At 36.6% G+C, this 18,720-nt stretch overlaps 1 protein-coding gene across 6 annotated transcripts in view; it reads left to right on the top strand.

Annotated features, from left to right (window-relative positions):
- Nucleotides 1-18,337, top strand: part of LOC5570705 (MAP kinase-activating death domain protein) — a 92,478-nt gene extending 74,141 nt beyond the window's left edge. For 4 of the 6 annotated variants that reach the window (XM_021845251.1, XM_021845275.1, XM_021845266.1 and 1 more), the window contains 3 exons: nt 2,273-2,345; nt 2,418-2,464; nt 17,154-18,337. In XM_021845251.1, coding sequence (XP_021700943.1) covers nt 2,273-2,345; nt 2,418-2,464; nt 17,154-17,984 — 951 coding nt within the window. In that variant the 3' untranslated portion in view covers nt 17,985-18,337. Of the gene's footprint in view, nt 1-2,272; nt 2,346-2,417; nt 2,465-8,749; nt 9,146-17,153 lie in introns of all 6 variants that reach the window. The other 2 variants (XR_002500587.1, XR_002500588.1) reach the window with 1 other exon arrangement.
- Nucleotides 18,338-18,720: the final 383 nt, after the last annotated feature.

Consider the following 18,720-nt stretch of genomic DNA (forward strand, 5'->3'; position numbering starts at 1 on the left):
TGAGTGAAAAACAACAGGGCAGTCACAGCTTAGCTGTCACGTCCTGTCCTAGATCTCCACTTGGTAAGTTTGAATAGGCCTTTTCATGCGATAGGTCCGTCTGTGCATTTGTTTACACCGGTGGAGGACCGGTGCTAACATGGGACTGTAATCTCCATAGAAGAACTGTCAAAGTGCTTCAAAATCAGATGACTTGAAAGTCCTACAGGCCTTTTCATAAGATATGACCCACCAAACCGGTACTCCACTGGTAACATGAAAAGGCCTATATATAGAAATCTATGAGAGCTGTCTTAAGGAGGGGGATGGGGTTATGGGATAGACCTTTTCACGATACGTTCCAACTCAGCTGACCCAGAAGCTCTTTGACAGCTCTTCTATGCATATGACAGGCCCGTGTTAGTACCGATCCTCCACCGATGTAAACAAATGCAAACACGGATCTGTCAAATTACACATCAAACATAAGCAGCGCTTCATTGGGGATAAGATCTGACAAGCGTCCCGGATTTTTTGCGGGACACATCTGGTCACATTAGTCATATGAAAAGGCATATTGCATATTTTCCATAAGGACGGATGCTATAATGGATGTTAAATCAGATTCATGTAATAACATATTCTTCCCATAATGCCAAATGTTCATTATTCAAAACATCCACACTAAAAAATATGCGAAACGCACTAAATAAAACATTTTGATTGTTCCATTTTAGTAATTTACTGGAACAGAAAACATAGTCATATTATTCATCTAAAGTAAATTTGCTTGAAAATCTGCTATTTGCTCTCAATATCAATGTTCCGAAATCAATTTTACTTAGAATCACACTTTTCGAAAGGGCTCGAGACAAATTTTGGAATTTTGTGATTAAGAAATTTGAAAATTGGCTTAATATGGCGTTTTTTATTTTTAAGCAACTAAATAAATTGAAAAAGTAGTTCAGCTTATCTGTGCTTTTTATGCCAATAATTGCTATATAAGCTGGTTATTATAGCATTGGTATAGTTGCAAGACAATCCTTCTAAGAATTCTCAGCTACTAACTATAAGCATCGTCTTTATTTGAATCCCTTCTAAATTTCCAAGTGATTGTGTTCCCAATTTTTAAATTCGACCTAATTGATGGAGCTCCAGCTATTACACGTTCGAACAAAAAATGACTACGGCATTGTGAAACTTAAACGCAACTATTTGCTATAATTGGTAAGATATTTATTCCTTCATTGAGACGCAGCTGCTCCGGCAACTAAGATCTTTACTTTTGAAACTTACCCACATTTCAATATCTGCTCTTTCTTTCCTTATCCTTTTCTATCTTTCAGAAAAAGGGACCGTATAGATAGTTTTTGAGTTTCTATTTTCTTTTAGAGACCATCTCACAAGTACTTGTTTCGCATTGCGCTGATTTCAGTGGAAGATTATACAGTACACCACAATTTCCGTAATTATATCTAAAACAACAGTAAATTCCATGAAAAGTAATGAAAAGATCCCTACTATAAAGTAATAAAACAATATTCCATGCTTTATTTTTTTATCATCAAATGTATACTATTACAATTCGTTGAAACGAGAATAACTCCCTCAATACAATGGACTTACATAAAATAAATCAAGCTTTCATCTAGCTTTAAGTCGATTAGTGCTTGAGTTTTTCGGTTATGGTTTGAAGAGGAATGGATTTTATTTTACCTTCACTTTTTAGTGCTCACTTTTCCGTTGCCTTACCCACTCTGTGTTCGTTCCGGCTTATTAACTGCTTAAGTTTTGTCAAGCTTTGTAAGTAGACTTGCCGTTAGGTGCTTGTCGTATGTTAGTGCTTCGTTTAGAGTAATTTTGTTTTCTGTTTTCGGTAGACAACGCACACACAAGACAGATTCAAATCGAAACCGCGTGGAAACTCTTTGATCTGTCGAACTTAAAATGATACAGAAATCATCCCAATCAAGTCACATTTGTAAGCTCCATGTAGCAATATACAAAACAAACAACCTAACTTCTTCAAATGTATAGTCTGTAAGGATATGTATTGTAAAATCTGCTTTATCAGATTGTAGAGCACTTGAAATATGATTTCTTGAACTGAAAATCCCCAAAAAGAAAATCAAACAACACAAATCCAAACCCACGAGTTTAAGCATCATATCCACACTCACAAATCACACAACTGTTGACGGCATTGCAGTGAACGAAGCTTCATAGTTGAAAATTCTCAGTGAACTGACAGTTTTTTATTTTCATAACCATTTTCTCTCATGCGTCTCATCAGTTCTTCATTCGACTGGAGCACATAAGGAAATGTTTCACTCAGAAGGGCGGAGTTTTCATACTGGAGGAGTACAGTAAGTTATACGAGTGAACGTATGCATTTTAACACTAATCTAATACTTTCTTTATTTATCTCTTTACTTCAGATCCAAAAACGCGTCAGCTAATCCAGCGGAAATTTATGTCTAATCTGGTAATTATTGCTGTTTTTATTTCTTATAATTCTGATCAGTTTGATGTTTGTGAATGTTAACGTTTATTGGTGGTCATGATCTGATTTTGCATGATTTTTTGCGGCACTCGCAAGCAGTATCTGAGTATTAAATGATGTTCAACAAAATAATTGTTATTAGAATATCTTCCTGGAAAATGTTCCACAGAACCAAAAATCTGCAAGCTGTTATACCGTTTTGTTCAGAGATTGAATCCTGAGAAAATTGGGAGAATCTCTCACGTATCGCTCTCTGTAACTATCAAAATATGCAGAACATTATGAGAGACTGTTTATCGTATACTGTTACAACTTTGATCAGATTGGAGGGACAGCAAACCAAGCTCCAAAGCTGGGGAACACTATTGCTATCGGAAATTCGAGAATTGTTTATCGTGCAGTGAAGTACCGTTTTGATTCATATTAAGGACACTCAAGGCCTCAGTGGAGTATAACTCATCGAAAAGTATATAAAATAAATCAGTTTGTATGATTCCTCCGCAGTATCGAGTCTTGAAAACACTTAGCTTTCAAATGGTAGGTGAATTTTTGATTCCGCATCGTTAATAATTTTAAATAAATAAAAATGTGTGGACTTTCCATGATTTTTATTCCGGACGTTTCCTTACTTTGCTTGGACACTTTGCTTCCATTTCCGAACAGCGCATGAAAACCATAAATCGACTAGTCAAATCATCAGTTGAAATCGCTTAACGACTAAACAGATGTCTAAGGCAGTTGGGCATTGAAAATGTTCATAGTTATCGTTGAAAAATGCGTTTTAAAACAAGCAACCAAAGTGCGAACTTTTGAACCGCAAAAATTGAAACATTTCGTGTGAAATGTTTCCCATACCAAAAAGAGTGTCCGAAATTAAAGGCTGTCCGTAATATGGATTTTATCATCGCTCTCTCATTGGGGCTCTCGTTCCCTTCAAAAGTACCTCAGTACCTACACCACCAAGCCTACCTCTATATCCACTTGCAACCATGTACTTCATTTTGGTAGAATTAATGGTCGGGCTTATCTTCGCTGTCTCCCTATTCAAAGGAACTAAGGCCTCCTCTACTGACCTGCGATTGATTCCCATAAGGTCGATATTGTCCGCAAAGCCAAGGGGCATGTGCGATGGTTTAGGGACATAACGTCGAAAGGGACAACACGTCGAAAGGTCAAAACGTTGAAAGGACAAAACGTCGAGAGTGGTCAATTTTCCCCATTGTTTTCGTTTTCCAGATGTCTTTTTCACAACGTGTTCAATTGAATATACTTCGAATAACGTCTGGCACATAGTGGATTATTTATTCTTTCGGAAGAGAATCATTCTTCGAAAATATGTTCGTTTCCTTACAATTCTCCCCTTTCGAAGTTTATTTCTTCGACATTTTGTCCCTTCGACGTGTTGGCATTCGACGTTATGGGATTCAATGTTTTGTCTTTCGACGTTGTATCACCCAACCATGTGCGACCGAGTGATAATAGTGTCATTTCTCTGCATTACGGATCTCCTAATAGTACCCCCGAGTAAATTTGGAAGTGCGTCTCCCTGCTTGAATCCGTCTAACGTCGTACTATTGCTGCCTTGAAAACAATAAAAATATAGTGAGTCTGCAAATTATATTCGCGGAGCTTATCTAGGATCATTCGCAAGGTAAACATCTGGTCCGTTGTCAAGCGGCCCTCACGAAAACCAGCCAGATATTCGCCGACGAAGGACTCCTCGAGCGATCTCAGTCTGCTAAACAGGATGCGCGACAGTATTTTGTACGCCGATTTCAGCAGGGTTATTCCTCTGTGAGTGGTACACTCAAGTCTGTGCCCTTTCTTGTAGATTGGTCGAATGAGGCCATCCAACCGGCTGGGCAATTCTTCGTCCTCCCATACCTTCAGAAGTACTCGGTGGATCAACTGATAAAGCTGCTCACTTCCGTGCTTGAGAAGCTCGAGCGGGATCTCGTCCTTCCCAGCAGCCTTACAGTTCTTCAGCTCACTGATAGCCTTTTTAACCTCTCCTATGGTCGGTGGGTCCACAGCTTGATCGTCATCATTAATGTGCTCCTTCCACCTGGCAACCATCGTCGTTTTATCAGTCAGAAAATTCCCTTCTCGATCAAAGCACATGGCGGGCACTGGTACGATCTTGTACCACGTACCATTGACCGTTGCATAGAATCTCCGCATATCATTCCGATTCATGCTTTCTTGAGCTTCAGCTATCACAACATTCTTCGTACTGCCTTTTCTTTCTGCGTTGGATTCGCTTTCTTCGGCTCTCGCTGCCCTGTACCGCTATCTGTTCTGTCGGGTACCGGCCACAAGCAGGCTTCTGGCGACATTCTTCATGTCTGTCACTCTCTGACACTCTTCATCGAACCAGTCGTTTCGTCTTCGTCGTTGACCAGTGCCAATCACTTGCCGCGCCGTTGTTGTCACAGCTTCGTGGATAGTAATGTGATGTGAATTCTTTGACTTATTTCGTAAGAAATTTTTGAGATATGGAAAACTTTTGGGAAGATCCACAGAAGTATTTGCGGATGAACCTTTAGGACATTAAAGCAATTCCAATGCAGTTGATATTTGTGGGAATTATTTGAAGAATGAGCGTTGCAAACTTCTGGAATTATTCTAATCGCTTTTTTTATATATTATTTCTTAAAAAAACTCGATTTTTTGTTGGGTTTTCTGATTGATTCTTGAAAGAATTCTTCGTAAAGATTCGGGGAAATCTCCAGATCATTCTAAAAAAAGCTCCGGTGATATTCTGAAGATACTCCTGAAGTAACACCTGAAATATCTTCTGCAATAATCTCTGAAGGAACTCTTGGGGGATTATCTAGAGAAATTATGTTAAAGGATTCCCTGGAATAATTGTAATAGTAATGATAAGAAGAGTTTTTGAAGGAGATCTTAGAAAAAGTTCTGTAGAAACTCTCTATAAAAAAAATATGAAACCCGTGGAATAATTTTAAGAAGAGAAATAACTGTTGGAGTTATCTTTGGATGAATTGCTGGAATCTCTAGGAATTCCAGGAACAACATCTGCAGGAATCCCTGTTTCCAGAAGGAGTTTTATAGAAATATCTGAAAGAAATTCTTCAGAATCCGAGGAAAGCCTTTGTGAATTTATCTACTGGATCCTGTGAAAAATCTCTCGAAGAATAGAAATGCCTTTTTTTATTTAAGTAGATGAAAGAAATCCATAGATGGATTCATGTTCTTGGCATACTATTTTTTTTTCAACGATTTTCTGAAGGAAACTTAAACAGAGATTTTTTACTCTATCATTACGTTCCCACTGGGACAGAGCTACTCCTCGGCTCAGTGTTCCATAGTTATTCACTGAGAGCTTTCTTTGCCAATGTTACCATTTGGAATCATGACAAAATTCATGGAACATTACAATTATTCTTTATTTTGCGAGCATATCAACTATGATAAACCATTGGCTGTCATGTTCTTTCCACACACCACACTCCGCAAATAGTTTTAATCCTGTGTTATTTGACTCTAGCGTTGATTATTTTTTAGTATCCACCAAGATTTTCTGCAAGGATTCTTCCAAAAATTCTTGTAGAAATTCCATCCGAAATCACTCTATGGGTTTCACTAAAATTCTGCAGCTAGTTTTTATTAATCCCGAATATTTCTCTGAAAATTCAAACTGCGATTTCTCCAATAATATATTGGAAATTTTCTGGAATGTATACTGTATATACACTTTCTACCAGACATTTTAAACAATTTCTCTGAAAAAAAAAACAAGCAGGATTTCTTTGAAAATATCACAATAGTAGTAGTGATTCTCAATTCATCTAGATTCCTCAACACATAATTTCAAGGATCTAAAAAAATCATCCGTATGTTTCTCTAAAAAAAAACTGAACACTCTAGAAATGCTTCTACGAATTCATTTAGAAATTTCGAAGGAACTGCGTTCAACAGTTTTTCTAAGTATGTTCCGCATACATTTTCAGAGGAAGATTCACAGGAATTTCTCGCAGAAATACGTGATGAAATGTTCCCGTTAGTGTCAACAAAATAAAGTGGATCGTGAATTCGTAAACAATAATAAAGGTGATGTGTTTTCCAGATATCCAATTCCAAAAACTAGAAATTTGATAAGCTTTGTAATAACTAATATAGCAACTCGTTTCTCCAAATACGCTCAGGATCAATTGTTTTTTCGTCATGATTTTGAAAAAAGATTGTACGCAGAAAATTTGTTGATGAACATATGTTTACTGTTTACGAGTCATACAAAGTTTATTTGAAAATTACATGAAAGTAATGATGTCATGAAAAAACTGTTGTCATTAGCATGAAACGAAATCACCAGTTGGTAATCCATCCTTGACTGAACATGAGTACCTTTTAGCAGTCGCACAACGCGAATCCTGAAACTCAGCGTCCCGAAAACGAACCGTCTTGCTTGGGCTTTCCAAAGCACTCTTTTACTTTTTCAAAAGTGATCACTATGATAACTAATTTCAACAAGAATATTCATGAAAAGTGTAAAAAAAATGCAATATGGTGCAGACTGAAATGGACTAAGATCACTGAAAACGGAACTAACACACGTCTATTAACGCTTTATATATAGTTATTTTTATATTCATTTGTTTTACTACATGAAACGAAATCACCAGTTGGTAATCCATCCTTGACTGAACATAAGTACCTTTTAGCAGTCGCACAACGCGAATCCTGAAACTCAGCGACCCGAAAATGAACCGTCTTGCTTGGGCTTTCCAAAGCACTCTTTTACTTTATCAAAAGTGATCACTATGATAACTAATTTCAACAAGAATATTCATGAAAAGCGTAAAAAAAATGCAATATGGTGCAGACTGAAATGGACTAAGATCACTGAAAACGGAACTAACACACGTCTATTAACGCTTTATATATATAGTTATTTTTATATTCATTTGTTGTCATGTAGTAAGACAAAATAATATTTTTCACATGACAAAATAATATATTTTAGCTTTAGTTATAAATACCCGGTAAATCATACAAGCATAAACAATGGTTTATGCTAGTATTGGAAGTATTATTAGTATTGGAATTATTATTTGAGTTTCTTCACATAATCTTCCATATAAGCATTTAACGTCTTTGGAAAGATGGCCCTTTCTTATCAAAACGGCATAAAATTTGACAGAATTCTATTTTAATCATAAAAATTGTTAACTTCAAATTTCGGACACTTCAATCTGTATGGTAAACATTTCACACGAAATGTTTAAATTTTTACCGTTTAAAAGTTCTGAATTTCGAGGCTCGTTTTATTAAGCTTTTTTCCATAGATATATATATACAAATTTATGCGTCTATGCAACTCTGACGTTTTTTAGTGGTTTGACGATATCATTTGATGATATTTCTTTTTTATTCATGATTTTCATAAGCAGTCCGATATTCAAATCAAAGTATCTGGAATATGAGGCAAAAGTAAGGAGGTGTCCGGAATAATAATTATAAAAAGTCAACATATTTCTATTTATTTAAAATTATTCCAGTTGCGGAATCGAATTTTTCACTCACCATTAAATAGTTTAGTGTTTTAAAGGCTCGACAACGCATAGGAATTATACAAAATGATTTATTTTACATTCTTTTTGATAAATTATACTTCACTGCGGCCACGTCATATTGATCAAAACGGTAGACATGGGAGATGAAATTATCAACCTCTTTTTTAATTTGAACTGCCCTAATGGGTTAGTCTCAAAACGATTTAGCAATAATTTTACGCCGAGGAATTTGGACCGTTTTTGACTTCAATTAGCCCATTGTGCAAAAAAGAAATAGTTGGGTATCCTTCATAACGTTACTTGCAATACAAAACTTAGGCATAATACTTTGCAAGGAATAAAAATCAAAATGTTTTCCTTTTGCGATAAAATTTTCAATAATCCTTAATGCTTCAATAATAGTCTTGATAATCTCGAAGGTATTCTAATAATAATATAATTCTAATCTCAAAGTATCACCGTTAATTAGTTTAAGGCACTTTTCTGTTCTTCTTCTCCTAACTCGTAGGCTTTGCTATTGTCTTGTGCTTTCACTTTCTCCTAAAAATCCCGCTACTCTCAAGTATTATCCTAAAAACCTCTATGTGTACATATATCGATAATGCTTCAGTTCGAAGATTCTGTCTCTAATGTCTTTCAAAAAACTTACTTTACACCAACCATCGGTGGTATTCCTACCAAATGTGCCCAAACCATCCGTGTGGGTGAACCGCAATCGTTACGAAAAAAGGCCAATGAGGCCGCGCTCAGCCTACACCGAATCTTCTCCGTCCGTCACGCAAAGAAACTGCTGCAAGACCAAAAAAGACCATCGATGGGGTCCTAAGGACCTCAATGCCACCGCTCCAAATGCATCCCACAACACACACAAATACATATCACACGTTTCAAGCAAGTGCCTAACCATGTTGAGTTCTAGTAGTCAGATCAAATGAGAGAAAATGCATAATAGTTGCGGTGTCTTTCGTAGAACGCCATATGTTTGATCCGTATTGACGTTACACAGTCAGAACAGGTACAATCCTAGCATGTCTCACCTAGCGAAAAGAGTGCTCGCTTTGTGCGTAATATCTGTTGAATGTGACTAATAGGCTTCTGTCTATCTTCTAACCGTCTTCTCCTGAAAGTAAGTTGAAAATGTTGTGACATATCTTTATTTTATTTTTTTTCAACTGTTCTGTATGCTTATATCTCTGTAACAATCGCTACTGCATAATTGTTATTTCGTTCATAGTAGAAATTGAGTTGCTTTCACTTTTTTACATAGACATAAGTATTACCCAGAAATATGATGTTCAATATCTAATTATTTGCAGGATGTATGTAGCAAGGATTTGCGCATGTAATAATATTATTCCTTATGACAATCTTTAAAATTTAAATTTAAATTTAAAAAAATCGGTCGACATATGTACTTATAATACTGGTTCATAAAATTCAAACTTGTTCAATGGCACGCTGACTTCGAATCTGAACTCTGAATTTTCAAAACATACACGTTTTAAAAAAGAAAACTGATTTTTATCATTAACAAAATTTTATATTTTCATGGAAAAGATTGATTACATCTGCTCATTGAAATCCATTCATTCAAAAAAAAAAAAAATCGTGCTGATTATTTATTAACACTAGGTATGCTGTTCCGCTCAAGAAAAGTATAAATTTCAACTGCGTACTGCGATCAAAGAAAAATGTGTTTCTTGAGCATTTCTTGCAAAACATTTCGAGATATGCGCTTACTTTTCTGCTTACTAATTGCATACTTCCCGTAAGGGTAGAATTCAAAACTACAGCTTCAGAGCAACATATACTCTCGTGCAAAAGTTTAGATTCAACACTAAAAAAATATGTTAAAGTGTTTTGTTATATCAACTTGTGTGGATTGTGAAGATCTGTTCGATGTTATATAACGAAGCCACACCTCAAATTTTCAATAGCACAAGACTTGAGAACCAAACAGCGCTCAGCGTTGAAAAAGTATCCCACCGGTCACCACCAGCAAGCAAGCAATTTTATTGATTTCAACGCGAAGATTCTCCAGTCTTGTGCACTTGAAAATTCAAAGTTTGGCTTCGTTTTATAATCACATTAAGGCTCTTGTAAAATTGGAGAATATGACAAATCAAAAAAAGACAATACACAGCTGTTTTATTTGCGAAAGAAAAAGGCTGTGTGTTTTTTTTTTCGATTTTTTGATGTTAAGGAGAAAACTGATTTTTTAGTTTTGACATTTGCTCCAATTTCACTAGAACCTTAAGAACAAACTAAGTTATTTCAATGTGTAGTTTGCACGGCGCTTCATTTACTAATAACGGTAATAAAAAAGGATCAAAATTTTAAACGCCATTTACTTGTTCTACGCCTCTGGGCAGGTTTAAAAAATGTTAGTCGAAATTTTTAGTTACGCCCTTTGGAAGGTATAAACGTAAAAATCTTTGATTCATTATTGGAAGCTCTTTTGGAATGTTTCCAAATACATACAATTATTCAATATTGTGAAGAATTATTATAATTAACTGTCGTTATATAGGCTCAAGGGTTATGAGGCATTTCGGGACCGATTTTATTTTGTAATTACTAGCTATAAGACCACAAGTTGGAGCCTTCTTTAGCCGAGTGGTTAGAGTCCGCAGCTACAATGCACAGCCATAATGAAGGTGTCTGGGTTCGATTCCCGGTCGGTCCAGGATCTTTTCGTAATGAAAATTTCTCGTGACTTCCCTGGGAATAAAATATAAACGTACCTGCCACACGATATACGAATGCAAAAATGGCAACTTTGGCAAAGAAAGCTCTCAGTTAATAACTGTGGAAGTGCTCATAAGAACACTAAGCTGAGAAGCAGGCTATGTCCAAGTGAGGACGGTAATGCCAAGAAGAAGTAGAGGACCACAAGTTCCTTGGACCCAAATTGGCGCTGCGGTAAATGCGCAGCTATTCTGCAAGACCAGGCTGAGAGTCGTGGGTTCTAGTCTGGTCAAGGATCTTACGTTAATGGAAATTATCTCGAATTCACAGCGAATGCAAAACAGGCCAATTGGCAAAGGATGATCTCAGTTGATAACTGTCAAAGTACTCATCAGAATTATAATCTGAGAAATAGGCTCTGTTCCAGTTAGGAAGTAGCACCAGAAAGAAGTAGAATAAGGAGATTGTCTGTTCCGGAATTTGAAACATAAATTTTATATGCACTTACTGAGTACATGTTGTATTAAATCGTTTCAAATAATAAGTAATTATATTTTTTATAAAGTTATGCAATGAGTGCGACACTTTGTTCTGATTAGAAGTGAAATCTGTTTTCTTTACAAATTTCCATTCATTGTAAGTGGTATATTATATTATAAAACCAGAAATATACCCACGTACGATGACGATATATTTACATACGACATTGCTAACTCTTTGGTTCAAATGTTAGCATGATAATATTTTAGTCAAATGAGAAGTAAAAAAATATTTGTACATGATAATCGAATTTACTACTATATCATCCACTAGAGTTTGACCATATGACAGATACACGTATTTCGACCTCAACTGTAAGGCCGTCGTCAGTGTCGTGTACTAGGCTCGACTTTAGTACACTACACGGAAGAGGGCCTTGCAGTTACAAGTTACAGCTGCAGTTTTAATTAAATGGTCTAGTACTAAATTATTCACTCATAAGTAGGTGTTCCACTAAATAACTCTAAGATTTTTTTTAAAGAAATTAATTATCTCTTTGCGTTCGGTTTGTGTCCTGTTTCGCAGACTCATAACTTGTTTTGTGGCCTAGTTGGTAGATAGGTTGGTCTGGTAGAGTCTTGGGTTGGAATGGCACACAAACTATCGTGGTCGGACCGAAATAAAATTTCGTTTGATTTTCAAAGAATATTTTCAAAAAACAGGGATATTGCGTATAGGCCATTCTTGCGATCGGGCAAGTTCGGGCAGGCGTTTTCATCGCCATCTATTTACGAAAGGTCAGAGCATTGTTGTCTACTATTTTCCAAAACATGATATTTATTATATTTTTTCTATGCGATCTGGAAGTTTGCTAAGCTTATAGAAAGGTTCAAAACTATTCTACATCACAATATTTCCAATCAAAACAAAAGTTCAAAATAATAATGAACATTCTTGCGGTTCACTGATGGCTACATTTACTTCAATATATGTCACATACATTGCTTATGTATTTTATATTCACAAAAATGCCCTAAGCGGATATATTCAGGTAGGTATATGATTCCTTCGGAAAAGTTGATCGTTATATTATGCTCAAAAATAGTAGGCTTTGGAAATTTGAAATCTTCAGCAATTTATGTCAGCATAATAAAACGATCATGTTTGCCGATGAACTCATACACACACATAAATTATCATTCGACCGACATGGTTTGATATAATGAGTCTGGCGCTTAGGGCATTTTTGCGAACAGAGCAATGTATATAATACATATTTGAGTAAATGTAGCTAACAGTGAGCCACAAGAATGTTTATTATTATCTTGAACTTTTGTTTTCATTAGAAAACTGCTACATTGTGATGTAGAATAGTTTTGAACCTTTTTAAAAGCTTAGCATACTTCTGAATCGCATAGAAAAATTATTTTGAATATCATATCCTAGAAAATAATAGACAATAATGCTCTGACCTTTCGTAAGTGGATGGCGATGAAAACACCTGCCCGAACTTGCCCGATCGTAAGAATGGCCTATACACAAAATCTCTGTCTTTTGGAAATATTCTTTAAAAAATCAAACAAAATTTTATTTTTACCTTCATTGTCTTACCAAATTTGCTTTATGCCAATAAATGACACAATTATAGGCGATATATAGCATTTTAATCGAAAAAAAATACAAGCTTAACTCAAATATTACGGTTTTAGGCACCATTTTCTTTAAAATTGTCTATATTTAAAAAATAGTAGGCCTTGGAAATTTAACATCTTCAGCAATAATTTTCAGCATAAAACAATGAACGACTTTGTCGAAGAAACCATACACCTAAAATGCCATTTAATCGAAATGGCATATGAGCCATTTATGCAAATAACACGAAATAATATGACTGTATCTCAAAACACCGGCCCCATTGAAAGGATCATTTTCGCTGAAGACACCAAACTTCTATCTCTTCATTCCGAAAAGTTACAGGTTTCCGCGTTTTTTCGATTCTGCCCCAGTGTTGAGCGTGCCTTCGCTGAGATGTAAGTCTCTATGAAGGGTGTAAATAGCGGGACCTTTCATTCAAATTCGATTTGTATCAATCTCTGAGGAATCAAAACAATAACTGTACAGAAATCGATGCTTCATTACCTATCAATGGAAATGAAGTAATGCGATATGCACTATACACTATGGATACGGGTAATACCACAATAGATAATGGTCGCAGTGGCGCATCCGAACAGAGAAAAAAAGTGCTATAACATAGTCTTGAGGATATACATCCTCTACATTCGGTACAATCTATACGCAAGAACGGTCATCTACAGCAGTATGCTTAGCACACTACTACTATCAGTGGGACTGTAATGCGTAGAAATTCACCAAAAACCCCGTTCTCCCATAATTCAAACTCTTGACTCTAATAAAAACGCTATTCTTTATACTATTGCAAATATTTTAATTAAAGTTATTACAAATCTGGTAAATACGAGGCCTTAATGTGTTAAAATCTTTAAATGCGTTTTTTTCGATTGCATATTTTGGAACATGGGACAATTATGCGTATAACGGCAGTATAAGCCCATAGGATTTCTTGAAATAAACATACACTTTTAAAAAGACATGTGCACTTACACGTTAATGCTTCCAGTGGACGATTATGTCTTTTGAAGGAAGCACCACACTAGACAACGGACTACCCATGTAACCATGGAGCATTATATCATTGCTTATATAAAGCAGCTGCATTGCCGTAAACCTACCATTAAAGTAGTTTAAAAGTGGAAAAAGGCCCTGATATAGTCGAACTAACGCAAGAATGTCTATAAAGCAACCAAGCAATTCATAAAGTAATATTAGTGCATTGATACATTTGTATTGTAGCGTTAATGCTCTTTTGCATGACAGCTCTTGTAATTTGTCGAATAAATGCAATGTCGCATCAGTACTGTTGATATGCAGTAGAATATGTGCAGTGATATAATCCTTGGTATTACTTGGGTAGTATGCAACGCCCAGTGGCACAATCGAAATGCGTTCCTGACGAAAAGTTTTCCGGATTGAAGCAGGAATCGAACCCACACTCCATGACTCGATGCGCCTAAATGCTTGTTAACACTAACCACATGGCCACGAAACCCACAATACATCATGCACTTAGTAAGTGCATATGAAAATTCAGAATGTATGGTCTTCAAACTACCAAGATTGTTATGTCGATAAATGGAGTTTGTAAGTAAAAATGAAATCGGCTCCGTAATGCCTCATGGCGCTTGAGCGTATATAAAAACAGTTAATTGTGGTAATTATACATAATGATGTATATATTTGAACACATTCCAAAATAGCTTCCGGTATTGAGATACTTCGTTAATGTATTAAAAATCGACGATATTGCCAATTACGCCTTTAAAAGAATGTATCTCTAAATTTCGACTAATGATATTTCTTAAAGTCTGCCTAGATGTGTAGAATAAGTTTATAAAACATCTGGCGTTTAAACGTTTGATGGCTATTTTTGTATGATAATAACGGTAAATGTAGTACCGTGGTTTGATCTTATAAGAATCACAAGAACAATTTATCTTACATGTTTTTCGTTAAACGCAGTCTCGCTGAATAACGTGCTATATTTTCATTGAATACTGATCATGAATACAAAATCAAGGAATGGATTTCAACAAACTCCACCACAAAGTCTTGTAGAAAATTCTAACAGAATCTCAGACAAGATTTTTATCGAATACTAGGGCTACTTTTTCTTGGTATCTTTAGCATGATTCCACAGAATCCTAGCCATTATTATCACCGAATGTCGGACATAATCCTGGATATGGTTCTCACATAGTCCTAGATTGGTTTCTAACAGGATTCTATAGAGAATTCTCTCTAAATCTTAGACAGCATTCTTGCATAAATATTTTAAACAATTCTGTCGGAATTGTAAGCACAACTCTCAAAATCTAGGGCAGAAAACATTCAAAAATTTCATAACACTGTATGCGGTGGGTGGCGAGTGCAATCAATGTAAACGTTTTCAATCTCTGGTGTTTTCTTCGAGTCGAGTGAAGAATACAAAGGGGATTCGCTGATTGGAACACGACTGCCTTCCATCTAGCGAATCTGACCCGTTAGTTGGAACGACTGACAGCTGGTGAAAATGCTCCAGACAAACGCATCTGGAGAGCAAATCGTCACAAAAAGCACATATACATACACATTTGTTTTATAGATGGAGACTTCAATGCGACGGTACTCAGACGTCAAAGTCGATTTGACATCTTCTCTTGACATTCGAGTGCTTTTCAGTTGGATTTTTCCATGTAGCGGTCCCCCAACGAGCGAATCCCCATTGTAATAGTATAAACACTGATAACAGATGTTTATGCTAGAACAAATATTTTCTGAAAACCTGTGTAGATATTCAAATTGAAACTCCTTGCAATCACTAGCGCCGCCACACAGCGAATTGCTTCAATCAGTGGTGAGTATCACTATTTTGAAATATTTCATATTCACCACTGACATCGTCATGGGAACTTAGCGATGACAGCGCCACCACTATGTTGCTACTTGTGTTGCCATTCAAAATAACTGTTAATTTTCTTACACAGTTTTACAATCGAACTTCAACATCTGTTATCCATTAAATCCACTAAAAATAGCATCTGAATAGCCATTCAGAACATTGGAACATTAAATAAGCATCTGTTTGTTTATTACTTTCTTGGCAACGGAGTGTTTTTTAATCTAGTATTCATCAAAAATTTGTTCTTTGTCTCGATCTCTCCCTAGCTCGATGGCCCCTTCGATATCGAGATGTGGAGAGGCGACTGTATCTGTATTTCAATGTAGAAAATAGACAAAAATACATTAATTTATAATGGAAATCTTAAGTTTTTGGGCTAAAAGTTCTTTGGTTTTCTGAGCCATAAGTTATCATTTTAAGTGCTGTATGTTTCTCAGCTGTTCATTTTCGCTACACTTCACATGTATGTTTGGCGTTAATTGTCTATACTTGATGGCTCAGAATCGAAGAAATGTTAAGCTCAAAAATCTTAGATTTCCAGTATAAATTAATGCACTCTTGGCAATGCTTTATATCAAAGCTACAGATATCGCCACAAGACTTACTAATACCCGGTCATTTCATGTGCAACAGTGCATATGGTTCAAAATATTGATTATTCATTTCAATCGACGGTGAGACCGTACAAATGAAAGAATGAATGCTATTCCAGAACTTGAAGATATGCGGAAGCATCATTCTGGTAACAAGTTAGCCTTATAAAATAATATTCCTGAGAAGCAGGCTCTGTGGCAGTATGGACGTAACACCTAGAAAAAAAAAGAACAAGAAGATAAAAAGCGGTAGTGACGACAGCCTTAAAATTCAATTAGTGCCAACAAAGTGAAAACTCATTCTACTACCAAGATGGCGTCAAAATCCAAGATGGCCTCAAGATTTTTTCACTCAAAATAGAAGTTATATTCTTTACTTGATTTGAAGAAATCGACAACGATTGAAAATATGTGTCTTTGTTGTACATTGGAATGTACATTATACAATATCTTAGTTTGGTATTCAAAAGTTATTTTCTTCTGCTCCGGGTGTTAGGAAAATTTGGAGCACAGATTCAAAATCAATTGAACCTATTACAAAGGATCGAAGTGCGTTAAAATTTTCCGATTTTATAGCATAATTAAGCCAAATTGTATTCTTTAACATCCACTAAAAATATATTTCGGCTAAGAAACATTCATCAAAAATTTCACTATCAGTGAATCTAACAACATATACATACTTGCAAAATATTTAGATTCGAACACTTCGCGTCAACATTTTAAACTGTTGGCGCTCGTCAGAATACATTCTGATCTGTACGACTCATCAAACTAGTTATTTGCCAAAATAGTGCAATAATTTCATAAAATTCTTATTCGTCTTTTCTTTCCCTCCCACCTTCGCTTCGAAGGCTGATGACATATGCTACTCGGTGCTGTGCGTTTTCTCGTATGTGGCTGCCGGGCAAGAATGGCAGAAAAAATACCCGGCCATCACGCTGGCCGGTCCCGCAGTGCATGGAACCCAACAGGTTGTTTCACTGACGACTACGACCGCTCAGCAGCAGCAGCTAGTCACCCAACAGGCACCTCCGGCAACAAAACTCACCACGCAACCTGTTCAACCTCCAACGCAGAGCAATCAAAAAGTACAGCAAACGCATCTGCCGCAGCAAACTTCCCCCAAATTGCAGACCGTTATCAGCAAACCTATCCCGCAGCAACAGCAAATCCAACAACAACAACAGCCAACTCAGCGACCTCAACCGCAGCAACAACCTCCACCGGTTAGCCCTGTACCGCAGTTGAAGCAACCGCCATCTCTTCCCGCGCGACCTTCATCATCATCATCTTCATCGTCGTCAGTCACTTCCTCAACGACATCCGCGACCTCATCGGAACCACCCAAAATGAAAGCCCCCGTTCTTCCATCGTCTGCTGCACCGACTGGCCCTACCGGACGACTTCCCCAGCAATCATCCCTCCCAAATCGTGGTCCACCTCCAGCCATTCCTCCGCGGATTGGCCTTGGCCAGCGATCCGGTTCGGTGCAGATACCGTCCAGTTCAGCTGGCAGTGCCCATCAGATACGGCAACTCAAGCGCCAGCAGTCTGCCGCATCGCCACCCAATCAATCCTCGTCGCCACCCCATTTTCCACAGCAACAGCAGCATCATCAACAGCAATTCCCTCAGCAAAGGCAAAATTCCAGAGGATCAATCAATTCACTTCGAAAGAATTAGGCATTGTTAGGCGTCTTTGGATAGGATTTGACGATGGGTTTGTTATGAATTTGAAACTGAGGTTAAGGTGAATGTTATGGATGGGATTTTTTATTTCCTTTATAAGTATCATTTCAAGCATTATGTTCCACGGTGTGCCAGAAACCGTTATTAACGCAAAAAAAATGTCCAAGGATTTGGCACCTACTTTTTGAAAGATATAGTATTCAAGCATCTCCTCCGTGAATTTGAAAATATTTCAACGAGAGAATCGAAAGTTATCTTGATAGTCGGCGCCGGAAGTCGGAAGTAGTCTGCGCCGATATTGCTTAGTACAGGAAATGAGAATTCCATTACTTACACACTGAAGGTGGTGCAACAAATCCTAAGCAGCATCCGTCGGTTCCTTGTGCAAGTATAGTTGCTTTTGTAATAACAAAGAAGCAGCAGCGGGCGGTCAATCACGCTCTTTAATCACATTGATTAACATATTGACAAGAATTTGTTGGGTTTAGTAATGGTACAAACATTGAACGTGCTAATTCAAAATATTCAATATTCGCTTCTCCAAAACTTCAAAGTACTCTAGTTATGTTGTCTTTTAATAAAGTTTTCTAAAACTAACTTCGAAGATGGTAGTCAATTAGTGTGTGCAGTCAACTATATCTTTTGAATGCCGAGTGTCAGTCCTATGAACATTTTTATTTGTAAATGATGTACTTTAATATAGCAAAGCTTTATAAATAAGCTCTTATTT

This window comes from Aedes aegypti, chromosome 1 (assembly GCF_002204515.2).
Source record: "Aedes aegypti strain LVP_AGWG chromosome 1, AaegL5.0 Primary Assembly, whole genome shotgun sequence".
Taxonomy (NCBI): Eukaryota; Metazoa; Arthropoda; class Insecta; order Diptera; family Culicidae; genus Aedes; species Aedes aegypti.